At 36.6% G+C, this 26,512-nt stretch overlaps 3 protein-coding genes across 6 annotated transcripts in view; all 3 read left to right on the plus strand.

Moving 5' to 3' along the window:
* btbd8 (BTB domain containing 8) overlaps positions 1 to 1,526 on the plus strand; it is a 31,795-nt gene extending 30,269 nt beyond the window's left edge. For all 4 annotated transcript variants that reach the window (XM_060867820.1, XM_060867819.1, XM_060867821.1 and 1 more), the window contains one exon: positions 619 to 1,526. In XM_060867820.1, the coding sequence (XP_060723803.1) occupies positions 619 to 1,160 (542 nt within the window). In that variant the 3' untranslated portion in view covers positions 1,161 to 1,526. The remainder of the gene's footprint in view (positions 1 to 618) is intronic.
* Positions 1,527 to 5,186: 3,660 nt separating this feature from the next.
* si:ch73-389b16.1 (coiled-coil domain-containing protein 18) lies at positions 5,187 to 5,862 on the plus strand. Its single transcript, XM_060867255.1, has 2 exons — positions 5,187 to 5,468; positions 5,645 to 5,862. Exons 1-2 carry the CDS (start codon positions 5,288 to 5,290, stop codon positions 5,860 to 5,862), a joined length of 399 nt encoding a protein of 132 aa, XP_060723238.1. The 5' UTR covers positions 5,187 to 5,287.
* A 7,493-nt stretch (positions 5,863 to 13,355) lies between these two features.
* scinla (scinderin like a) lies at positions 13,356 to 24,920 on the plus strand. The gene is made up of 17 exons (XM_060867832.1): positions 13,356 to 13,470; positions 15,470 to 15,655; positions 16,255 to 16,409; positions 17,551 to 17,712; positions 18,211 to 18,360; positions 18,640 to 18,726; positions 19,195 to 19,327; positions 19,745 to 19,833; positions 19,925 to 20,140; positions 20,758 to 20,891; positions 20,991 to 21,081; positions 21,688 to 21,858; positions 22,057 to 22,231; positions 22,566 to 22,681; positions 22,841 to 22,918; positions 23,053 to 23,113; positions 24,337 to 24,920. Exons 2-17 carry the CDS (start codon positions 15,475 to 15,477, stop codon positions 24,495 to 24,497), a joined length of 2,160 nt encoding a protein of 719 aa, XP_060723815.1. The 5' UTR covers positions 13,356 to 13,470; positions 15,470 to 15,474; the 3' UTR covers positions 24,498 to 24,920.
* The last annotated feature ends 1,592 nt before the right edge of the window (positions 24,921 to 26,512 follow it).

The raw sequence follows: 26,512 nt of genomic DNA on the forward strand, positions 1-26,512 counted from the left end.
CTTCATCATGCAAAGTTCTGACATGCTCCATATCTGGTTCATTGTAAACCACTTGTCATTTAAAGTGACAGTTTCGCCAACTCGGACAGTTTCCCCCTTAACCTAAATGCAGTCGATCAGCCAGGACATGTTTTGTGTATTATTATTATTATTATTATTATGTTATTTATATAAATGACCAAAGCATTTCAATTGATAAAAACAGTAGCAGAAATCTGTCACAGTGACTTATTGTCAGATCATCTTCTCAGGCAAAACTTAAAAAAAGATTGACATTTACTAGTGACTCATCAACAATTTATTATTTATTTATTTATTTTTTGCTTGTGCACCAAACAGGTTCTTGCTGATTATCTATGTTCAGGGAATGGGGGAAATTGTGCACACTAAATTCTTGGCCAAACTAATGTTTTAATCAATGTCTTGACTAAATGACAGTGGGGAATAAGAAAGTAAAAACTTCTCTTAAATGTACAAATATTTGTTATATACATATTGCACTAGGGGTCAAACTCGCGTTTCAAACTCGAGAACATGAGACATGAAAAAGTCTGTGCTGAACTCCCCATGTATGGATTAAACAGTTGGTCATTGTGCAGTATTGTGAATTGTTTTTAGGGGACATTGAGGGTTGTGAGAGTTTGGATCAAAGCTGTACACATGACCGGCGCCCATCTAAAGTCCTGTCCCCCATTTACGAGATGGACGTGGGAGAGGCATTCGAGCAAAGCTTGGACACAAACAAGACCAAGGAAGAACCTCAGGACAAGACTCATAAGGGCAAAGAGGGGATGGAAAAGAAAAAGGCGGACAACGGAGAGGAGGAACAGAACACTAAGTTTGCAGAACGAGACTGGAGCTTGCTGCGGCAGCTTCTATCTGAACAGGAGTCGAGTCTGGGCGTCATAAACCCAGTCCCCGAGGATCTGAACCTGGCTCAGTATTTGATCAAGCAGACCCTGTCCCTGTCTCGGGACTGTGTGAACGAGCAGGCCTTTATTCATCATGAGAAAGATATTCAAGGTTTCAAGCGCTGGGCTGAGCTCATCTCTCCAATGGAGGACTCGACCACCAGCATCACTGTGACTAGCTTCTCTCCGGAGGATGCTGCCTCTCCGCAGGGAGAGTGGACCATCGTGGAGCTAGAGACGCACCACTGATGAGGATGAACGTACTTTTGTGTAGGCCATTTTGGAGTACGGCATTTCCTTTCCTCTATGCTGACATGTGGATGTTTCTATTTTTTAAGGGACGACAGGTAACCTTTTTTGGCTGTATATTAATTTATTTTGCTTAAAGCTATGTCTTCTAAGGTACTTAACAAGGAGTGGACTTGATGTTGATTTGCATGTTGACATTTTTTGTATGAGTTATACTGTTTTACTTGGTGTCGCTTGGATCTTTGTAGAAAATGGAAAAAATGCATACTTGTTGCACTTTCTGTTGTTAGACAATGGCTTTGAAAAAAGATTTAGTATATCTAGTAAGTACGGTGCTTTACATCCATTGTTCTATGTAATAAAATGTGTGGTTATAATTTGTTGCCTTTTTTATTGTCAAGTCTCGGACCAAAATTTGACATAATAAGTAAGGTATAATTAATGAATGTTGTGTATGCTGGAGTTACAAAACCTGAATAACTGATTGGACAAACTTAAGTGAGTGAATCTGATTCCATCCTTCATTCTCCATACATTCTCTGAGGTACGTCTAAATATCATCTACATACTTTAAACTCCACTATCCTCAAAATATCTGCACTGTTTTGTGCTTTCCGTCTGAATTTTGACCGAATTTTAGAACAAGGCAGGTGATCGCAACTCCTGGAAAGAGCTTGGATTTTATCCAAGAAATATACCATTGAAATACACAGATGTGAATCCTACTAGGAATTGTACGTTATACTATATTTGGTTATACTGACCACCAGATGTCGCTAATGTGCGCTTATTTGGACAAAATTTACGTAATGACCCTCCAAATACATTTGGGTGGAATGCTTTATTGCCTCAGAAAGGCAATGTCCTTATACTTTGGTTAAGTTTGTTGTTGGATCTGTGAAATGTTCCAGATGGATGTGACACATTCACATCTAGAGGAAATTTGGAAAGACGTCTATCTGCTGACATCTTTAATAGAGGCTAATGCAGAATTGCAAGAACTCTCATAACTCAACACACAGTACCCCAAGTCACCTCAGTATTTATTCTTAAAACATCACATTCATTTAACATTCAAAATTATTCTAGTATGATGTTTATGTCCATTAATGTTTCTAATGCCTCTAAAACAACACTGTAGTTTAGTTTTTGTCCTGTAATGTTTCCTGAGCTGGAGCCTTTGCCCAAAACTCAATGAGTCTGAAATGACGCCCCTTTCACTATGCTGTGGACTGAGAGTTTCAAGAGTTGTCATTACCTGCAAACTAGTCGCTTTTCGGCGAAATTCGCCGTTTTTAATCAAAATGTGTCATTTGTGTGAATCGTGTAGATCCGAAGAGTTTTTAGTTTGGGGGGATTGAATTATCCATCCAATAATTAGGCGAAGTACACAAATGAGCAGGAAGCCATTCACAAATAAATACAATGAAATATATATTTATAAATAATTTTTTTATTTGCAAATCCCATTTTATTTATTTGTGGATCATAGTATATTTATTCAGAATAACGAAACAATCCTGACCCCATACCGTAGGTTTTGGACGCAGCGTAGTAAACCATCTATCAAGCTGATGCCTCGCGTCTCTACTTCTAATGACTTTTTATGGCGGATGGCAAACCAACTTTTGGTGCATTCACCGCCACCAACTGGACTGGAGTGTGAAGCACTAGTAAGCAGATGACGCCTCACGTCTCAATCATCCTCGCGTCTTATATATTTGTGTTCATCAATTTATTAAGGTTCCAAGCAGGGGCGGTTTTAGGATTTCATCTTTAGGGGTTTTAGCCCTCAGTGAGAATTTAAAACAAGAAGAGTTTTATATTATATATTATATGACAACTCTGGTAATAAGAATAGTGAAATTTCACTGCTTTTGGTTGCCGTGTTTGCGGCGATTAACATTATAGATAAACGCATCCAGCTCTGACTGCGCGTGCACGCTGCGCGTACCTGTGCTTCTCCGTTCAAATAACGCACTTTTGAAAGACTACAACGCGCGCGCGTAAAAGCAAAGTAACAAAATCGCTCTTGGATCAAACTGATAAATAATTTTCTTTCCCATCCACGACATGTCCTGCATTTTAACGTAATTTTTATTGTTTATTTATGAAAGTAAAAATTATACTTATAGTTTTTTTAAAAAAAGGTCTAGAAAAAAAAAATCCGCCCCTGGTTCCAAGGCACTCAAATTGTACAGAGAAAAATTATTTCCAAGAAATTTTTGGTAAAAGTGCTTTTTTCACTTGAAGCAAATGTTGTCTTTTCCCTTTATGTTCTTGTGCTTCATTTTAAGTTCTCAGTTTTTCTTGGGGGGGGGGGGGGGGGTATTTCGAACCTTGTCACCTTTTTCACCTCTTGTGAGTTTGCAGGTATGCACAATATAACACAGTAGGCTTAATGTACCTGATAGTTACAGAATACCCATAATGCCAGCTGATGCTTGTATTGAAAGGCATTATTTCTGGCACAACCCCTCTGTCAAACCTGGAATACAGCCGTCTGTAAGCTTACTCACTTATCACAGTTCCATAGCACACGTGGTTTCATGACACTTTGTAATTTGCTTTCATAGAAATGTCACTTTCACTAAACTAATGCTAGTATTGCTATTTTCACTGTGACAACAGTGTATTTTCCTTTAACTGCTGGAGTAAACATTAGTTGTATAATAAGGCAAAATAAAAGTCACAGAACATAGTGGTTGCTGAAAGATAGTTAGTAGTATATTATAGTCTGTAAAATGTTCATAGACAGATTCACAAAGACTCTATTGAATCAGCAATGTGTGCTTCTCTGACATAGCCTAAAGATAAGATTCCCAAGCAGCCCAGATCTTAATATTCAATGCGTCTCTTTTTTAACTTTATAAGAACCTTATTGTGGGCTTAGAGGTTTATAAGAACTCATTGTGGGCTTAGAGGTTTCAGCAAGTTAAAGTTTTGGTGTTTCATGTGACAAACCAGTGTACTTTTTAAAAGGCAGTCATGTTGTACTATAGAGGCAACCTTTGATCGTCTTTGAAGAAACATCTTGAATAGCATTTGATTTTTTTTGTCCTCAGCTAAATATAAACCACATTCCTGTACTGGGCAAGTTAGGTGGATGGAGCAGCAGTTTGAGAAAGAGAATTAGGTTCCAGAGAGCAAAAAAGGACATGGCAGAGAGACACCAGAGAGACATGGTGAAAGTCTCTCACGTTATAGACTGCTCTTTTTTTAATGAAGGTTCTGAACTGTTCTAGATTTGTATACAGTAAATACTTTTGTTATTATTAGTCTAATTGTCGTTCTTTCTTTATATTTTTAAACACGCACATTTCCTTTACCTTTTGTTTTTAGTTCACTAAATGTATGAAAATTTTAGATCTTGACCAAAATGGACAAAAGGCCAAATTTTCTGTGAGACATATCCCTTCTAATGAAGCGTGTGTAAAGATGACACACCAGCGAATTTGATCTAATATCGACCATCAGGTTTTGAGTACAATAGGGGTAGATTATACAGTTAGGTTTATATACCTTCTAATTGAATAAGTTGGACATTTTATTCTTAAATGTAACAAGAATGCTGGTGTTAGCATTTGTTGTCTTTTGCATAGAAACAGAATTATATGAAGCGTAAACAGTTCTGTCAGATGAGCATGTTCTGTGTCTCTGATCATTCTAAGGGTTAATGCAATCAGTTAGCCAGAGGCCTAGTATGAGGCAGATCCCATGACCATTAGATCACAGTTTGTTTGTCAGTGTTTTTTTCTTTGTTGAATTTTAGGTATTTAAGCAGAAAGCATTTTCCACTAAAGAGGTTCAAAAAGATAGCGACAGTGTCAGAAGTTTATAAAAGACATTATAAATTTGAAGAGACTTACTTAACAGTACTGGTAAAGCTAAGTAATTAAATCCTTCATATATTATCTGATATACTGATGTTCAGTGAGAGATACTATACAGTATAGTCCTAGTTGTTTTGCTTTTCAGCTCAAACAGTAACAGTTTCTGCTGGTACTTTATCCGCTGATTATTTAATCCTAGTATTAGGATTTTTGAGTCCTTTTTCTGAGTACTAATCCTACTGAGACTTGGAGTGTGTGTGCCGGTGCTGTTCGTGCAGCCAGCTTCAGGAGGACATGAGTAAGCCTCGGAGTGAGCTGAGTGAGAAGGAGAGGGAGCTACTGAAGATCCGCAGGGTGAGCGGAGCCAAAGCCTCACAGCTGGCTCAGATGGAGAAAATGCTCCAGGAGACCAAAAGTATGATAGACAAAAAGACTGAGATGGGTGCAGAAGGAAACCCCTTTGAGGACAACATGGGTCTGTATCAAAGCTCTCATTTTTTGTTTAATGGACAATGATTGCTTAAAATCTGTTATCGTTATTTAAAGTTTGTGTGCCTCTGTGTATTAATATTTGCACTATTCTGAAGCTTGTCTCACAAATTCAGTGCATTACATTGTAATACATGAAGTGTATTTTCTTTTCCCTGTCAGTGTCTGAGTTGGAGGAGAAGGTGCAGCGCAGTAAGCGAGAGCGGCGTAACTCTCTGCACAGGACACAGCTGCTGGAAAGTCAAATGAAGACAGTGCGTGGTGAGCTGGTGGACACTCTGGACCACCTGCAGGTGCTTAGAGATGTCCTGCGCCGCTCACAGCAGAAAGCAGAAGAGCGCCAAGCAGCCATGGAGAAACTGAATGCTGAGCTTAGGTGAGGCTCTGAGCACCAATCCTCCTGCTGATCTGACCTGCATTTTAGAAGACAGTGATTGGGTCTTACCTCCCAGTCTACAAGAAGGTTAACACTTTGCTGTTTTGTGTGTGAAGAGTTATGTTTTGGAATAGTTTATATATTTTGTTTGGTTAAAATGTACAACTCTGCAAATGTTCGATGTCACTGAGCAACTGTGTGCTGGAAAAAAAACATTTTTGTCAATAGACACTTCTTGTGTTTGAAGAGAGTAAAAATTTTCTATGCATTTGATTTTACTGGAGCATATTGTTTAACAGTGACTAGTTATACTGACACAATTAATTCATCAGTAGCAGTGTGAATTCTTGAATTCTCAGTAAATTATATGATATTTAAGGACCAGTTGAAATGAAAAATGTCACCAATGCAATGTCAATTTCATCCAGCTCAATAAAATTAATACAATTAAAATGAAATACAAAATATAATTTATTTTATAAAGTAGATTATCATTTTAATTAGCAGAGCTTTTACTAATATGCCTGTCAAAGGATAGCATGGATAACAATGCAGCTGAGCTGAAAATGACCCACTTCTTCTAGCCAGTTGTTAATATTTACGTCAATTCTCTTAGAACTGTAAAAGGTTTAATGTCACGTGGTTTGTGTCAATATAAATTTCCAATACACAGGTCCAGACTCTCTCGGTTTGAGCCTGAGGTCAGATTAATGTCTGTGAAAAGGTTTGCATGGACTTTTCTGCATGTGTGGATGTGAGAACATAGTTTGGCTACACTAAATCACCTGAGATGTGAATGAGTGTGTCTGCGTGTGCATCATGCCTTGTGATAGACTGTTGTCCCACCCAGGATAGGATCATGCTTGGTGTTGCAAAGATCTAGATCAACAGCAGCTTGAACAGAATAAAACAGATACTGAATACTAAATTCAATAGTATTCAACTAAATGAATATATATTTTACGGTGGTTTAAATCACGTATTAAAGTAAAACTTTTTTTTCCTGGCTAAATAAAATTGTGGAAACATCTTCTCCATATGCAGTGCGGCTTTTTAATTTGCCCAAAATATTGGCCGTTCTCCCAAATATAACGGATGACTAATGATGATTTGAAATGGTTGTCATAATCACTGATCATATACAATTGTTTGTAATTTTAAATTTCATTGCAAGTTTGGCCTCACATGGCTTCAGATAAAGTCTTCTGCTTCTCACTTGTGTGATAGTCACATGGTATCCTCTCAATGAGTCCTTTTTTAAGTTTTTATGTATAAAATATAAACAAGTATTTAATTTCACTAAAAGGGCAAGTTGTACCAAATGAGAAAAAAAAAGTTGAACAAGATCAGTCAGAAACAGATGAGAACCTTCATCAAACAGCACACAAGGTTTTTTTTATCAACACATATATGCCACTTCTCATGCAAAAAAACATAAGTAAATTGTAAATATATATTTTATATATTATAGATGAATATCACAATCATTATGAACACTGAAGTAAACAATCCGTGAATATAATAATCAGAGAGATTTTAATTTCATACATGGATTTCATACAGTTACTTTTTTCATAATGCTAGATTTAAGTAAACAGTATATGAACTAAATTATTCATAATTTAGGACTTAGGATTTAATTCTAATTTTGGATCCCACTGCTCAAATGTACATATAAAATTGCACTGAAATGAAGTTTGTATGTTTATAATTTAGCTATAAAAAAGAGAGGATTATAATATAAATCGTTTACGATGTCAATATAGAGAATAAGTTGGCTTGATTGTAGGCAGAGCTAAAAAAAGACAGCCAGAGATGTCAGGTTAGAGAATATGGTGGCTCATTTGGTTAGTGCTCTGGGTTGTTGATTGGATGATCGGGGTTCACGCCCCAGCACTACTAAGCCGCCACTGTGGGGTAACTGAGCAAGGCCCTTAACCCTGACTGCCCCAGGTGTGCTGTATCACAGCTGCCCCTGCACTCTAACCTCAACCTCCTCAGTTGAGAAATGTGAAGAAAAGAATTCCATTGTTCTATAATGTATATGTGGCAATAATAAAGGTTTCTATGCCTCAATTTTATTTCATATTGTCTATAGCTTGTATGTTTGTATTTGATTATGTGCATTGCTTGTGTTTCATTTCAAAAGGTAAATGGCACCATGGGACATCAAGCATGTCGTGGCTGAACAACTACATTTTAAATAAAAGGAGAATTGTGTACACATTGCTAACTACTAGTAATGCTACAATAACACTCCCTAGTTCCATAAAGACAACTAGCAGATTTACTACAGTGTTTTTCAACCTGGGGTCTGGGGACCTCTTGTGGTCAATACCATCAATACAGTGGGTCAATGAGAAAAGATTTTTCATGTCAATAAAATAAAAAGGGTCTAACAATGACAGGTTAAGTAAACAAATGACAATCAGAGTTATAAAGATAAGTGTAATGTTAGCAATAAGATGAGCCTTTTACTGTTCACCTCAAGCTGGCTGCATAAACCTCAATTTCAATTCCAACACTGATGGGTAAGTGACATTAAAATCCATGTACAAAAACATCACAGTCTATGTTAAAGCAATGAGAATAGCAGGCAGTATATCAAATCTAACACTGAACTAATTAAATTCGACACTGGTTGATTTATGAAAACGTAGTGAAAACAACTTCTGTATATGATTATAGATTAGAATTATATATTTTTCAATTTAATTAAATTTATTTGTATTGGACTTTTAACGATTCACATTGTCTAAAAGCAGCCTTTCAGAAGTGTAGCAACAGAAGAAAAAGAAAATTAAAGTTTAAAATTAAGTTACTATATATATCTCTAACATCTATGAAGATATGAGGAAGAAACCTTGAGACTAACCAGGTGCAGATGGGCATCCATCCTCATTTGGGTGACACTGGACAGTAAATAATGTAAATGTAAATAACGTAATTTCTACAACAGTTTATAATTGTGTAACCGAGAACTTCTGAGAAACTAATGTGTTATATGTTGTGTGTCTGTTACATTGTTAATATAAATTAAATCTATAAATGGAATGATGTCTCTGTTCTTATATACAAGACACAACATAATGGGTCCTCACAAACTTTGAGTTCACCACTGATTGGTCCAACACCAATTCCTTCCTGCCGAAGTCTTCAAATGATCGCTGATGAAAATCAGACAATATAAATATTAAACATATTATATATTAATATAGACATATTATGTGGGTAGTCTGTCAGCCAGAATATTCTAGAAAAAAGATTTAGTCACTGCTATAGTATTTCTAAGCCAGTAGGTTTGTCAAATGCCATGACTTCCTTATTCAAGTAGGCATAAACTGCTGAGAATAAGCTAAATATGGGACTAGCAGCACATTCTTAAGCATATGCCATTTCTGTGTTTCCAAAACATTATATCAGTAAAAGAATCTCACGTACACCATATTTACTATACTAATAACCAGGTACAAGTTAATGCTTATCTGTCTCTTTCTCTCTCTTTCTCCCTACTATAGACAGTATTTACTGGAAATTAGACACTGAGTCATAGACCAGCAATAGTATTCCTTCACATAAAATTACAGTACTTATTTTTTTGGTAGTTTAAAGTGTAGTTTAACACTGCACCCTGAAAAAGTTCATTCTCTCCCAATCTTTTTAATATATCTTACAATAGATGCTCAACCTTTCTGTGGAAAATGCATTAGAATCAAGATTATTTGCTATAAAACAAGCTCTTGGTTGTGATGGGTGTTTTTAAGTTAAAAAAAAATCCAGCAAAACAAATCAAATCCAGCAAGACATACAATGCTAAGCTATTTGTATGGGGGGTGTAAGTGTGTAGTCATGGTTCTGTCAAAAAACAGAGTAAATTTCCACTTTCCCCATCGTAAATGTGGAAGCACAATGTTCACAAAGGTTCAGATGTTTTGTCTTTCAATGGTTTGTTTTAGCTTCTGCAATCACTTCAGTAAGCCAATCTGCAATTATGTAATTATGTCTGTGTTTTGCCTGATTTTAAAAGCAGAATGTTTCTTTTCACTTAAGGTTCAACAGATCAGGTTTGGCAGCACCTGTGTGTTTGTCTGGTATTTACAGTATGAACAAATGAAACGCAGTTTACAGTGGTGACACACCTCAGTGTTGTAACTATAGCGTGAGTTACTCATTCTGAATCTAACTGCTGCACCACAATCTAGCTGATGGTAGAATGAATTTAACTAGATGGATTAATCACAGACTCCAACACAAAGCCTTTCTCCTGCTAGCACAACACATCACCTTGTAGTTAAAGAGAAAATTAAGTTGAAACACTGGACAAAAGTTTTATTAGACTACATTGGTTAACACTTCTTATCCTAGATATAAACTTAACCTTGTACTTGCCTGAGCTTGTACTCTGACTCTCAATCCAGTAGACAATGCTCATGGCTAACTGCTTTAAGTTCTGTTGCAATCATTTCTCTCATGTGTCTCATTGAAATGAAGAAAACTGGTATGAAGAAACTGTCAGACATTTTTCAGAGGTTTTTCTTTTTTTTCCTCTATTGTCAGAAAACATTTTGGACAAATACACTGTTTTACATCATGATTCCATCCTAGTATATAAAACTGAGAATGGAAAATTTATTGAAGATTTGTACATGAATTAGTTGGAGCACAATGAATGAGATGTGGCATCAGTGGGATCTCCAGTTATGATAGCTGCTTGTATTAATGTGACTGAAGTACAGACAGGAAAAGATAAAGGTAGAAGCATTTGGGATCCGTTGTGCCCTAAATGTGTTTCAGAATAAGCTCCTAAATCCACAGGTTCAAAGAAAGATCACAGGTTGAATTCTTATGAAACTCATCTTTATACACTGATGTGTTTTTCATAACCATGTTCTTATTGGCGGTTAAATGATTCTCATTGTCTGCAGGTGTGAGAACAGCAAAACATACAGTGTTAAGCCGTTTGCGAGGGAGTGTGCATTCTTGTGGACTAATAAATATGAGTAGCTGGAATGGTGCTGCCTGAAGCCAGAGTAAATTTCCACTGCCCCAACTGGAAATGTGGAGGCTTAATGTTTTTTGCAGGTTCAGAACTCTTCTTTTGCAAAGGCCTGGTTCACCATCAAGATAGTCTGCAAGGTTGTAACTAAATGTTATGAGTGTTTTACTACCTAACAGTTAGAACTCTGGGTTACTGGTCAGGAAATCAGTGGTTTAATCCCCAGCAACAACAAGCTGCCAGTGTTTGGCCTTTAAACAAAACTCTTAACCTGCTCTGCATCAGGGTGCTGAATCATGGCTTACCCTGCAATCTGATATCTAAATATAGGCATCTTCTTAATCAGCTATAGTAAAATGATTTCACATATCTTTTGCCATCACTCTTGTTCAGGTTTTCATTAAAGCATTTGTGTAAGATTTGTCTGAATAAGAATGCAATTGCGTTGATTTAATGCTGCATAACTATATTGTATGTTGCATGTAGCATGTGGTATATAATTTATTATATACAACATAAATTATATACAACATACTTATCCGCATTCCCACCCCGTTCATTGCACATTGCACAGATCTGTTTTTATTCTTATGTTTTGTATTTGTTATTTATTCTCATTTTTTAAGATTTATAGATCTATGTTTATTGTTTATTTTCTCTTTCCTTATTTATCCTTTTATTCTCTTTTTACTAAAAGAAACGGTCATAAAACATATTTTACTACATAACATACCGTGTATGTTTATGAATGTGACAAAAGTGTTTTAATTTGAATTTGATTTGTATTTGAACTGGACATTGAATGTTGTACATTCACATTTGTTTATACATTGTTCATTACTTTGATGACTAAAACTTGAACAATACATTTTCTTCTGACAGTGAACAGTTTTGATTAAATCATGCCTTCAGATGATTTGGCAATGGAATTACTGGCATGTGCATGGTGTGTGCATGTGTGTGTAACTAAAGCAGGACACAATAGCCGAATGTGCTGAGATTGCTGTGAGGGCTTTAGGCACTAAACCTCTCCTTGTTCTACTCATTGCACACACTGCTCAATCACACACACACACTGCTCAATCACACACACACACACACACACACACACACACACACACACACACACACACACACACAACATGCCTATTAGGTTAATTTGCTGTGTTTTTACTCAGTTGAGAGTGATTTTATTCTAATTATTTAAAAGGAACTGTTTATTCTAGAACACTTTTGTTCCCTTTTATGATCATTAAAACATGCACATATTTTTGCATTCAATGGTCACTTCCTAAAGCAGCAAAAGTAATTTCCCTATGAGTCATAGTAACTCCCTTTTCCTTCTGGTATGGTATTTGCTACATCTCTCTAAATTGTTTTTAGCAGTAAAGACTGTGTTGTTAGTTGATAAGAACACATAAGATAAACACATAATTGTACACTTCATACAATTACTCACTTTTTGATCCCTTTTACCCTGATTTTAAGTGTAAATACTTCACAATAGGACCGCTCCTGACCAGATATTATTTAGGAGGTGAACAGCGCAATACATCGTAGTGTGTGAGATGCTTGTATGGGTGCAGCAGACTCCAACAACACTGGGCACCTGATGTGACATATTAAAAGAAGATAGATTACATACACGAACTATCAAAAGGTTGAAACTAAACAATTTAAATGGAATTGGACCAGATGCAAGAGAACCGCTTTTCGGATCTACATTTGAAGCCAGACTTTGTGGTGGATTTGGATTGGCAAGAGCAATGCCTTAAATTATGGGGATGAAGGGAGATGAAGGTAATAGTGCAGATATAGAATGTATACAAAGAAGTAGCAGAAGATTAAAGAGAAACTTACATGCTTTCGTGTGTACCTGATAAAATGAGAGACTTGCTGAGTATATAGGTGTACCTGCTGATAATATACATTTTTGAAAAATGTCACACATATTCATATCCTTTTTTATGTAATTACATGTGAAATTACATGTGAATCAAAATAAAATTGTAACATTATTTGAACATTATATTATATAACTGAAATGTAAAACCACAGAAAATTGTGAAAAGCACAATAAAACATTTACTTAAAAAAATAACAAGCACTTTTAATAAAATTAAAAAAAAATATTGTAATGTATGATCAGTCATACCCGTTATAGCCAAAACGATATCACAGTGTTATATACAAAACCCATATAATGCTGATTTATTAAAGGTTTTCTTAAAAAGTTTTCTTTATCTTGTAATAATGACATTGCAGTTGTATCTTAGAATAAACTGACTTGGTAGAAAATGGTCAAAAATAGCATTTGGTGCGTCAAATGAAAAGCACAGGGGACAATTATCTTCCAGCTTCTTTATTAATTAATCAATGTTGCATATGAAATGGTAATTCAGGACCTTTCATCCAGCACCTACAGCTCAGCCTACGTTTTAGAAGCTGGGTGTTGGTCAGATCAAGTTGAATTTTTCAGCAGAAGGTTAGAAGGAGAGGAGGAGACTTAGAGGGCTGTTCACTTCCTCCTTATAAACAGTGATCCTGAAGGTGGGGCTTTTAAACCTCTACAGATTCTCCATCCACATCCAGCAGTCACTCACTTCAACAATACAGGCAAGTTATAAAAAATAATGAATACTCATTTCTGCTCAACAGGGAGCTTTGGTGTCTTGGTTTAACAGCAAACAAAAAAAGGTTTTGGTAAAATTTACATTGCACTAAAGAAAACAGTTTTTGTAGGTTCCCTTTTTTTTTTTTTTTTTTTCTTTAGGTTTTTCTATTCGGTACATTTAGTATTATTATGGCTTATTATAAGTTCAAGCAATTTCCGTGAGACTTCCTGAAACCTTTTTCAACGTATATTAAAGGGTGTTTCCTTTTTCATATTTTCTTTTCCTGTAGTACAAACAGCAGAAGAAGGCGTAGCTCGTGTCGTGGTGATTATTGTGATTCTTTTATGAACTGATTCGCGACTCGGTTCTTTCGAGCGAACTCTGCGTGAATTGATTCATTTGCTTAGTGAGAAAAAAAACAATTAATCTGTTCTGTTTTGCATAGAGAGTGCATTTGTGAATCTGTTTACAACATACATTACGATAAACGATGTAGTTGAATGATACTGAAAAGAAAAAATAAATAAATTCAGCTGAACAATCACCAATTTGATGACTTAATGCCTGAAATGAATCTATTTCTATTCTAAATTACAGCGTTGTCAGTATAGCATTTCAAATTTCCAGACAAATGATTTTTTTGCACTTGTTTTGACAATATAGTGAAAAGGACACTAAAATATTACATGTATACATGCAGGTATTAATTTGCCAGATTTGCAAAATTGGAAAATAGAAAACAGGTTTTTCCATCCCACAGCCCATTTTTTATAGCCTGCCAAAAGGGACATCAGCTCTGAAATATGACTCACTTTGCTGTTTTTTTTATTCTTTTCTTTTTAACACATTAATTTACATAATTCAAACTGTAATTTGATTCGATTTATAGATCAAAGTATAAATCAAAATTTCTGTATCTGCATAATCACAATGCATTGATGTTCATAATTATATATTGCTCATAAGATTATAAGTTCCTGTTAAAACAGCGCCACTTTTTTGACTATATATAGATAAGAAATTATTTATAAGCCACCCAGATGATTGAGCCTGGTTCCTCTAAGGTTTCATGAGCAAGGTCTTTTCTTTTCCACAGTCAATCATTTCTGTTGTCTGATGTTTGTTGATGATGATTCATAAAATGTTCTTTATCCCTTTTTTATATTATGCTGGCTTTTGATACCGTAAAACACAATCCTCTAGTTTTACAATAGTGCATTTTGTCAAATAGTGCACTATTTACAATAGTGCAAATGTTCAGTTTCTGGTCCACACCATTTTTGTGATTTACATGCTACCTAATAAACAAAAATCCTCCAATAGATTCCCAAAATCGTGGTCATAGTGTTGATTGCTTTCAGTTATATGCAAAATCAACTGCACCTATCATTCCAGCAATACAGGTTTTAACAAAAGGCCCAAGTCACATATATACAGTCTGTTCAGGTTTCTAATAATCAACATGTATTGTTAGGTAACTTGATGTTATTATACACTGTAAAGACTCACAACTAATCTGCCTTTTTTCCACCTTTGTAACATTGCCTGTCTGTACTAAAACATTATCTAATGCTTTTATTAATTCTCATGTTGCCTGAGAGTTCTCCAGCAGATTGCTTAAATGACCTAGTCAAGGTATTTTTTTCAGTGTCTAGTCATTCATTTTTTTACTTAATATTCTTCTTGTTGTTTTGATGCTGAGAAAATTAGCCAAAACTTCCCTGATGTTTCCTGAGCATGTAATTATCTATGTTTAACTAAGCAGGTGCACATTCATGTTTGTCACAGATAATCACATCTCCCCAGTGGATTTGTCCCTTTGGGATTCATACCATCATGCGTTCATCTGATTAAATCTGAATTATAATGTTTTCTATGAAAATAGGAGTTTTGTTTGTGTATGTAGTCTTTTGACTTTGTGGGAAGGTAAATTGTTTGTATTGGTAGCCCAAGTGCATATATATATATATGACAAAATAAAGGCTTATTCTTATTTACAGTAATCATGGTGGTCCACAAGGAGTTCCAGACTGCAGGAAAACAGCCAGGCCTACAGATATGGAGGGTGGAAAAGATGGACCTGGTGCCAGTACCAAAGCAACTCTATGGCAACTTCTATATTGGAGATGCCTACATCCTCCTCTATACTACTCCTGCTCCATCCTATGCCATCCACATGTGGCTTGGTGAGACTATCTCTGTCTTTGTATGTCCTCCATGTATCTAATGTATATATCCATCTGTCTGTCTGCCTGTCTGTCTGTCTGTCTGTCTGTCTGACTGTCTGTCCAATTATACACTCACTCACCCCACTTTATGAGGAACATCTGTAGACCTGCATATTTATTACGTTATCTCATTGTATGTCATGTGGCAGCAGCACAATGCATACAATCATGCAGATACAAGTCAAGAGCTCCAGGTAATGTTCATATCAAACATCAGAATAAAGAAAAATCTGGCACTAGTATAAAAGACCTCCTGGCACAAAATATCCATGAAACATTACTGAATCCATTATTGATGTCTGATGTGGACATCAACTGAAGCTCTTGACCAGAATTGGCATGATTTTATGCATTGCAACAAATTAACCACTATTAGTTCCACAGACCAAACATCATACAGAATAGCTTGATAGATAGATAGATAGATAGATAGATAGATAGATAGATAGATAGATAGATAGATAGATAGATAGATAGATAGATATGGATATATTTGTATATATTTGAATATATTGAATAATGGAATCATACCAAACAAAAAATTAATGTCTGCTTAGGGGATGAGTGTTCCCAGGATGAAAGTGGATCTGCAGCAATCTTTGCTACCCAACTAGATGACTTCTTGGGTGGAAGTCCAGTTCAGTTTCGTGAGGTCCAGAACAACGAGTCCCTCACCTTCCTCAGCTACTTCAAGTCTGGTGTTAAGTATAAGGTGGCATATTCTGTTTATACCATTCAAACTGAAATGTAGTTCTTTCCGAGATAAGTATTAGATTAAAGATGTAGGTTTGTTTTTTGTAAATTAATAAGGCATGCTTTAATAATGCAAAAATAAGCCCTCAAAACCTAGACCACTTAGAATTAGATTTCTCATTCACGTAAAGACATTTTTATGTGTTATTGATTAATTCATAGTCAGTTAATAACTTTCTTAAAGATGAAAAGTATGGGATGTTCATGGGTTACTGCATAATGCAATAATGGTTGCACATTGGAAAGAACAGTGAAATTATAGTCTAAGATCAAATATTAATGTAGAGGTTTTGGCCAAGCCTGGGCTTGCACTAACATCCTCATTCCAGAGGTCTATCAGAGCAGAGAGATACTCCACCTTTATCGCCTTGTTGCTGAGTGGATCCTTGCAAAAATATGTAATGTCCTTCCACTCTGTCAACTCTTACCAACAGTTTCCATGGTGGTTTTACAGCCATGAATCATCAGACTTTTGAAACATCTGCTTTCAGTTTCTGTGAACTTTCCATTTATATGAACAATAGTGGCAGAGTCTAGCTTAGTAAATATATGCACCTAGTCCACTGGAAAATAAGAGCACTGTGTTTGTGGGTCACTAATGGAATAATAAATAGTAAATCCAACTGTAATTATTCACATCTACAAAGTTAAATCAACAGTTGCAGTAGTGAAAATCTATAAATTCACACATACACTGATGAAACCCTGAAACACTTGAATTAAAGGTATATGTAGTGAACTGATTTACTGTTACATGCCATCTAAAAGCTCATGCAGGTGTGTGAGCTTTCTAACTTAACATGCAACATGTTTGATGTAAGACATTTCTTTTTTCTGATAGTTTGGATGTTGTTAGTTTGAGCCTACAGCATAACATCACTGTTAAATTAAAATGTTGTGGTAAATGTAATGTATTGAATAAATGTAAATTGATTTACAAGTTGAATAACAGACAAGGTGTATGGGAGTGGATCTCCTTTGTGGGAGAAAATATATGCAGTACAGGGAGTTTAATAGTTTAAAAATTTTTCATGCAGCAGATTTTTCTGATTTGAGTTTTAGTCTCCATTGCAGTGATGCTTCTTTTTCGTCACACATAGCAAGGTGGAGTGGCCTCTGGCTTTCAACACGTGGTGACCAACGACATGGATGTGAAGAGATTACTCCATGTTAAAGGGCGGAGGGTGATCCGTGCGACTGAAGTTCCTCTGTTATGGAACAGCTTTAATCGCGGAGACTGTTTCATCGTCGACCTGGGCAAGGTCAGGTGTCACAAAGCAAAATACAGGAGCTTGGTGCACAAGTATCCTTAGTACTGTTTGTTTTCTGATGTCTAGGTAACAGATTGATATATTTAACACAAAATAGAATCAAACCGTTAATGATCATTTATTATTACACTGGAACTAATTGCTCGTCTATGTTTCATCCAGTGTTTTCTAAGCATGTTAAACTGTAGCTTTTACTCCAAATGCTACAATTAATTCTAATATGAATGAATTATTAAGAAAGCTTAAATAAAAGTTTTGCTCAGTGTAGTAGATCCTTCAAAAATTAGAATCATAGCATTGCTCTATAATAGCCTATACAGTTCTAGCAAATAGCATTCACAGCTTTACAGAGGACAGAGGGACACTACAATAGTAATCAATAATCAGTTTGTAATCATTCTGGTTAATTTATTCAATTTTTTTAATCACATATCTGCAATAAATTAATGATAATTAACTATTTGAAATGTTGTTGTGTTATCATTTCAGGACATCTATCAGTGGTGTGGCAGTGATTGTAACCGATTTGAACGTTTGAAAGCATCTCAGGTGGCTATTGACATCCGTGATAATGAGCGTAATGGACGTGCCAAGCTGCACATGGTTGAGGAGGGCTCTGAGCCAGAGGCCATTATTGCTGTAAGCAACATTAATCAAATAAAAACCCAACACACAAATGCAGTTCAAGATTTTTTTGTTTTTAGGCATTTTCCAAGAGAATTGGACATGGAAGTAAATTATAACATAAATAGTCTGTTAGGAATTTCTCTTAAACCACAATTAACTACCTAAAGCTTTAAAGACTTTTCCACTCAATACATATACAAGCTCTTGAATTTGCTGTGTGTGGGTTTTACTGCAGAAAACACTTAGTTGATAAAACTCCTGGAAATGTTGCTTCATGCTGCATATTTTTAGGTACTTGGGCCCAAGCCTGAGATCCCAGCAGGAAGACCTGATGATGAGATAGTCGACCAAGCTAACAAGAAGGGAATACTTTATATGGTAAAACATTTAGTGTTTGTGTTTGTGTGTGTGTGTGTGTGTGTGTGTGTGTAAACAGTAACAACTATAAAATAAATATGATTTAAATTACATAATTATAATTATCAAATGCATAACAAAAAGTGAAAGCCTAAAACCATTAAACACTATAAAGTGTATATAGTGTATTTTAATTAATATTAATTCATTAATGCATTTATTATGTAAGTATTATTAGGCTTGTAATTTCAGGGGGTTAGTGCCCCTCTAGGGTGGGGAGTTAAATTCCCACCACCGCCTTGCAGGCACGTGTTGTAGGTTTGTGAAGTGCATGAATGTTTGAGTGCTTGTGCCCCCTGTCCATTCTGTCTACACCTTGATCCCCGTGCCACTGGGATAGACTCCAGGATTTCCACAACAATTTGTAGCCATTTAATAACATTATATCTTTCAGCTATATATATAGATGTGTGTGTGGGGGTGTGTTAGGTTTCTGATGCTGCAGGCTCCGTGAAGACCTCTGTGGTGGCTCAGAGCAGCCCATTCAAACAGGAGATGCTTTCTCCCAGTGAATGCTACATCCTTGACAATGGAGCTGATGGAAAAATCTTTTTGTGGAAAGGTGAGTCGTGCTGTTTCTCTTATAAGTTACATAGTCTAGAAGATTTAAAAGTTAGAAATGACCACCTATAAGCTTGATGCCAAGTTTACTTCAGTGGTGTGAATTCTTGGAAGCTCTGAGAACTACAGTGTTTTGTGCTTCACCTGATTTAACAGTGAAGGCTTTATTAGAGAACTGACTGATTGAAAAGTATATAAGATGTAGAACAAAAAACTGTTCATTGTAGCCTGGAAAAATAGACTTGGTGGTTTTTCTAGCATTATCATATGATACTAAGTTCAGTTTCATTATTTTCACATCTTGCTTAGGTGTGATAAGATCCGAAATGTAATAAAAGTGTGCATGATCATAATCGAGGATGGAACTGAACTTAAACTTAAAATTAACTGAGCTCATTTGTCATCTTGTACCCTTCAGGTCCCAAATCCAGTGAAGCTGAACGTAAGGCAGGCATGAATGCTGCAGGGCAATTTATCAAAGACCATAACTACCCTAAAAAGACCCAGGTAAAAATCCAGTCAGAGCTCCTCACAAATCAGATTTGTCAACGTCTGTTTGAAGTCTAGCTGACAGCATCTGTTGATCATTTGTAATTAGATCCAGGTGTTACCTGCTGGCAGTGAGACCACACTGTTTAAACAGTTCTTCAGCAACTGGAAGGATAGAGCTCAGACCATGGGACCTGGGAAGGCCTACACTATTGGGAAGATTGCTAGAGTGGAGCAGATCCCCTTTGATGCATCCAGCTTGCACTCCAACAAAGCCATGGCTGCGCAACACGGCATGGTGGATGACGGCTCGGGCAAGGTGCAGGTAAGTCAGAATACAATTCTACCACATACAAATGTATTTGCACTTTGAAACATGATTCAACTCATAGCCAGGTGTAAAGCCAATCCTAACTATAGGAGTACTTTGTGTCCAACTGGATTTGTACAGACGTTGCACTACCATTAGGGTCAGTGTTTGTTCTAACTAGTAGTGCAAGTCACTATATGCAGTCTGAAGGGACATTTTTAACCATCTGTCTGATATCATCAGGAAACACTATATGTGCTCTGTAACCTCTGTATGATCATACATTCATCTTCAGTAACCACATTATCCTGGCTAGAGTCAAAATGTATCCAGGAACACTGGTTATAAAGAGGAAATTCACCCTGGATGTGATGCATAGCATCATGCACACATTTGTATGTTTACTTCAAGATGCACTCTAGGTTAAACATTTTGACTGGGACTGTTTTGAGCAGTATATTTACAGTTAAATTAAAGGTAACTGGAGTTCTGAACTTGTTATCATTCTGATCTGATGACGTACTGTCACTCGACAGCAGTGAATTCAGCGATCTGTCTCATTTAACAACTGAGGTAACTTCTCAGCTTATTAGCCACATCTTCATTAACTAAACTAAATCAAACCTTTACAGGTGTGGCGTGTTGAGGGTGGGGATAAGGTTCCTGTGGACCCATCCACCCACGGTCATTTCTATGGAGGTGACTGCTATCTGATCCTTTACAGCTACAAACAGGGAGGCAGAGAGCAGCATATCATCTATACCTGGTGAGAAAGCCATAAGCCATAAGTCACAATGCTAACTGACCTTCTCTGTAACTGACTGTAACATTGATTGGTATTGTAAATTGATTCTGATTGCTCTAGGCAAGGGCTGAAGTGCACACAGGATGAGTTGGCCGCCTCTGCCTTTTTAACGGTCAAATTGGACGACTCCATGGGAGGATCTCCTGTTCAGGTCAGTCTTGTCTTGACTGTATAGATAAGAGATTCTGTGCTTCATGTGCTTCATTATACTAGCACCAGAAATTCAATATATCTTCAGCATTTATTCTTTCTCTCCCTCTCATAGTTTGTGAATCAAGGGTTAGTTGTACATGGGCAACTGGGATAATGCCAACCTTTACATCTGCTGCTGGCTATCAGCAGTGGACATCTTTGTACCCTAGAAAAACTTTTATATTATTACTTAAAGGTATTCTGTCCCTACTGAATGGAGATGTAGCCTAAAACATATTTGACATTTGTTTAGATCTCTTCATGTGTGGATTTATGGAATCTTAAACACTATCAGTAATCAGGAAATGTTGCCCTTTACTAAATTGCTTTAGTAACGCGCAACATTCCTGCAGAATATACAGTATAATAACCTGTGACCCAAACATCAAAAATGAAGAAAAAGAAACATGCTGAACACAATAATTAATAGCTGGAAACCTGCATTTTCAAACAGATCCACATTTATAAGCAAAAATATTTTTGCTTGTTTAAGGTAATCAGTTCAGGATAAATCCATGATCCTAGATGTATAATCTTGAGCTCTGTTGTGTGATCACCTTTGCAGGTCCGTGTCACTCAAGGCCAGGAACCACCCCATCTGATGAGCTTGTTTAAAAGCAAACCAATGATCATTTTCTTGGGTGGGACTTCACGAAAAGGCGGGCAGAGCAAAACAGCAAGCACACGTCTCTTCCACATCCGGCAGAGCTCTAGCCAAGCTACACGCACTGTTGAGGTCAGCCACACCCATCACATCATAGTGGTAGAAATAAATACTGTCTGTATTTTTACATCAGGTATTGCATATTATTTTTATTATTTTTATTATTATTTTAATTCTGTGTTGCAACCATTATGTGCAATCTGTTAAACCTCATTGAATCTCTATCTGAGATAGAAAACTGGCATTAAAAGGTGTCTTCTCTCCTCTCAGGTGAAGCCCTGTGCTGAAAATCTGAACTCCAATGATGTGTTTGTGCTGAAGACTCCAGAATCTGTGTTTCTGTGGAAAGGAGTTGGGGCCACAGATGGGGAGATGAATGCTGCCAAACACATCTGCAGCTTCCTGGGTGGCAGCGTTACTGAAGTGGCAGAGGGGAAGGAACCAGGTGATCATTCACCAAGTAGCACATTCAAAACAAGTGCCTTTAAAAATTATTTAATGAACATTTTTCTATACGTAAAATATATTGGTTGGTTTATCAAATCGTCCTGTGTTAAGGTTTCCTTAAACATTATGTTCAAGGGAGGAACCATTATATATTAAATATGAAACACTATCTTTAATAGAGGAAAAAAATCATTCATTAAAAGTATCCTGTTTTGAACACAATGTAAGGCATTTTTTATTTGGCAATCATATCAGTAGTAGCCCTGTTTAACTAAATCCATTGGTCCAAAAATATTATTGCTTGTTAAAATGTCTCTCTCTCTCTCTCTCAGCTGGATTTTGGCTTGCTCTTGGTGGAAAGAAGGACTATCAGACCTCTACTAGTTTGCAGAAGACAGTTAAACCACCTCGTCTGTTTGGCTGTTCCAACAAAACCGGCCGTCTCATAGTAAGTTCTTAGAAGTAGGCCATCAATTACATACTACATTGACACAGCTGCCCAAATTGGTGGATGAAAAGTAATAAGCAAAACTGAGTAAAAGACGTTAAGTGAAATGCTTATTACATACATCCCCCACTCTCATTTTCTTTCCTGTCTTGTTTTCAGGTAGAGGAAGTGCCAGGAGAGTTCACTCAGGTTGATTTGGCCACAGATGATGTCATGCTTCTGGATACCTGGGACCAGGTACCTATGCACATACAATCAAATCTTTATCCCTGTATGTCGGTTACTTCAGTGATATAGTCCCCATCACCCCATTTGCTGCATTAATAACTCAGACTACTGGTTCAATGTTCTGCCTTTTTTCTTCTCCTCAGATCTTTATCTGGATTGGTAACGATGCTAACGAAGTGGAGAAGAACGGCGCAGATAAAATAGGTACTGCTGATGCTATACTACTGTCTTAAAAGGGCTGAGGGTGTAAGAGATTTGCAGTTGTTTTGTTAGAGAGATGTTCACAAATAAAAAAAGTTGGGATTTTTTGGATGACCAGTAGATTTTTAGTTTAATCCAGTGCTCTAGATTCAATCAGAAAACTTTTAGAGGGTCGGGCAGGAATGTGCAGAAATAGTTTTCATTTGTTTTCAGCAAACAGTGGAGAGAAAAAAAGTACTTTCTTGTTGCCAATTTCTACTGCTTGCTAAATCTCCTCTAGTGCACATCTGCTGTTCATTCTGAAGCCTTCAAGAGTCTTTATTCAAGGCTCATGAACCCGGAATACTCATTTTTTTTTAAATTGTAAAAGGAACCTCATAAGAAGGTAGTTCTAACTGGCTTATTTTGTGGACAGAATCTACCAATTAGCAAACACTGATGAGATTCACAAGAATGAGGAAGGACATCTTGTTATTGTAAGGAGGAGGCATACGGCTGGGGATCCATTTGCAGCAATTTATTGAATATACACAAACGAAGTCAGACAGGCAGAAATCAGGACGGGCAAAAACACTAGTATCAGAGGATAGGCAAAAATCGGAATCGAGAACAGACAAAAAGGTCGGGGCAGGCAGCAAACAACCAGAAAAGTCAGAATCTGGAAACAGTGTCGCAACGGGAAATCAGAATACAGGAAAACCGCTCAGACTGACAGTACAAAGACAAGTCGAGACCTCGCACTGGTATGAAGTTCAAGTGCGGTTAAATAGGGAGCGGAGATGAGGATCAGGTGGCGGTGTAATCAGAGTGACGGATGGCTGATGGGAAGTGCAGTCCGGAAGCGTGCTAATACTCCGGGGACGCGTCTCTATGGTGACGCTCGGACGGCGGCTCGTTGCTCGTAACAGTTATCCCAGACAGCATGGAATAGAAAGGGTTTGAATCAGCTGCATAATTTTTATATATTTTTTTTTATAGCGAATTAAGTGCTGTTCAGTATCAGAAACCAGATACGAAAGTGAATGGGATATTACTGGGAATATAACTTCATGCCATTTGAAATAAATGTGTTTTTGTATCGACTTGCAGTTTGCAGAACTGTTAGCTCTATGCTTCCCTCACATGCTAGCTTGCACTGCAATATGAAGGTATTAAAGTATAGCAGTAAAATATAACCGGTTGTGTCAGATAAACATCATAATTTTCCGTGTATTTTGTTTCTCCAGCTAAAGACTATGTGAACTCAGACCCATCTGGCCGTCGTGGCACTCCCGTAAGCCTTATAAAGCAAGGCATTGAGCCGCCCACGTTCACTGGCTGGTTCCAGGCCTGGGATGCTAAACTTTGGGACAAAGACCCCCTGGAACGTATCCATGCCTGTTTCTGAACACAGTCATAGACACACACATATACACAGTTTATAATTTACATTAGTCCTGCTGTCTGCGAAAAAGTCTATGCACTAGGCAATAAATACGCTGCCATTTTTTTAAATGAAATATTTGCTTTCAGCCTATGCTTTAAATAAGTTTTAAACATACAGTTAAAATATACATTTGTTGTCTAAATCTATGCTGAAACTAAATATAAGGACCTGTGTTCTCTAGCTGGCATGTAAACATGGAATTCATAATCATGTGCATTCAAACTGAAATATTTAGAAAGTATACCATCAAATATTTTTAACAGAGCCAGTATAAAATCTCAAAATGGCAATTTACATTTACCAGTCATTTTCCAGGATAATGTAATCATTTCAATTCATTTCAAATATTCTGCTTCATAATAAAATGGGCATCTTGAAACAACAGCTGTCAGTCTTTTGTGGTTAAAGTGTCTGGCATGCTACAAGCAGGCAACAAGTCAATACCTTTAAATGGCCAAAATTATATGGACACTTGACCATCACACACACATGTGATTCTTATTAAAATTCCTGCCACAATGTTGGAAGCAAACCATTGCATAGGATCTCTTTGTATTTTTGTAGCATTAAGATTTTACTTTACTGGGACAAAGGAGTCCAAACCTGTTCCAGCTTGACAATGCTCCTGTGCACAATGAGAGCTCCATGAAGACATGGTTTGTGAACACTGGAGTGAAAGAACTTCACTGAGCCTTGACCTCATCCCCACTGAATACCTTTGTGATAAACTGAAACTTCGATAACTGAAACGCACTCCATGCCTCTTTGCCTGACAATAGTTCCTGATGTCTAATGCTCTTGTGGCTAGGAGGTTTTTTGAACTTTAAACATGTGAAATTACACTGTTCACACTGACACATATAAAAGAATTTCTTCAGGTAGCCACAACCGCAAGATTTGAAGTAGACTGTAGATTAAAGGAAACACTAGAAGACCCAAAGGGTCCATATCAGGTACATGTTAGGTCAGAAACATGGATTAAACTCATACTAACTGTCTCCTGTCGTCCTAATTACTATAAAGTCTTACCCTGTATAAAAATAAGAAGATCTAATGCTCTCCAAATGAACATTCAAAAGCAAATTGAACTAAAGTATTTTAATAGGATGTGTCCATGCATCAAATTTAGGTAATTCAACAAATAAGTTCCTTAAATGTTGAAAACATGCAACGTTTTCAGGTCCAGCATCATCTGCAGCAATCAAGGGTGAAATTTGTGTGTATTGTAAAACATCACTTTCTGGAGATCTGTATCTATATCTATATCTGAAATCTGAATTTGTGTGGAGAAGAAGTGTTTGTGTAGAAGTCAGAATATTTCCAACTGAAAATGATCAGATTGTTGAGTTGACCGTTGTGACCATTTTTGTTTTTTTACTAATTTTGAACCGTATGTGTGTACACACACACACACACACACACACACACACACACACACACACACACACATATATATACTGTATACTATAGTACTCACCCACCCTTCACCCGTTTCACACTATTACCTTCTTGAATGAGTAAAAAGTATTTGTTAGCAACTCAGAAAAAATACAGCTTCTGAATCATGTCTGTAAACTGTGAAATGTGCCAGAGAACTGATAAAAATCAGTGCACAGTTAGACTAAATCCAGATATTAAGAACTCAATACTGGTGTTTTGAGGTCATTTCTTCTGCTTTTCATTTTAGTCAGATGTGAATTTTTACATAAGAGCATAAAGGTTCCTTTAGGGTACTTACACTTTTATATAAAACTTTGTGAAATAAGTCGACTCAAATACTGTTGTTTGACATGTACTCTAATTTATTTATTTAGTTTTCACACCGGTCACAGCTAGACTCTGTCAGCTAATAAAACCAAGCTGAACACAGATTGATTTCAAAGTTTAAACTGCAGATGTCACTTAATACCCATCTAAAACCTAAAGGCCTAACATGACAATTAAGTTTAATGATATGATAATTACTTCACGCTCAG

Source organism: Tachysurus vachellii, chromosome 4, assembly GCF_030014155.1.
Source record: "Tachysurus vachellii isolate PV-2020 chromosome 4, HZAU_Pvac_v1, whole genome shotgun sequence".
NCBI classification, from domain to species: Eukaryota; Metazoa; Chordata; class Actinopteri; order Siluriformes; family Bagridae; genus Tachysurus; species Tachysurus vachellii.

Coding starts and splice junctions, on each gene's coding strand:
- si:ch73-389b16.1 (XM_060867255.1), top strand. CDS start 5,288: ATGAGTAAGCCTCGGAGTGAGCTGAGTGAGAAGGAGAGGGAGCTACTG. Junction 5,469..5,644: donor CCCCTTTGAGGACAACATGG/GTCTGTATCAAA, acceptor TTTCCCTGTCAG/TGTCTGAGTTGGAGGAGAAG.
- scinla (XM_060867832.1), top strand. CDS start 15,475: ATGGTGGTCCACAAGGAGTTCCAGACTGCAGGAAAACAGCCAGGCCTA. Junction 18,727..19,194: donor AGAAGGGAATACTTTATATG/GTAAAACATTTA, acceptor GGGGTGTGTTAG/GTTTCTGATGCTGCAGGCTC. Junction 21,859..22,056: donor AAGCTACACGCACTGTTGAG/GTCAGCCACACC, acceptor CTCTCCTCTCAG/GTGAAGCCCTGTGCTGAAAA.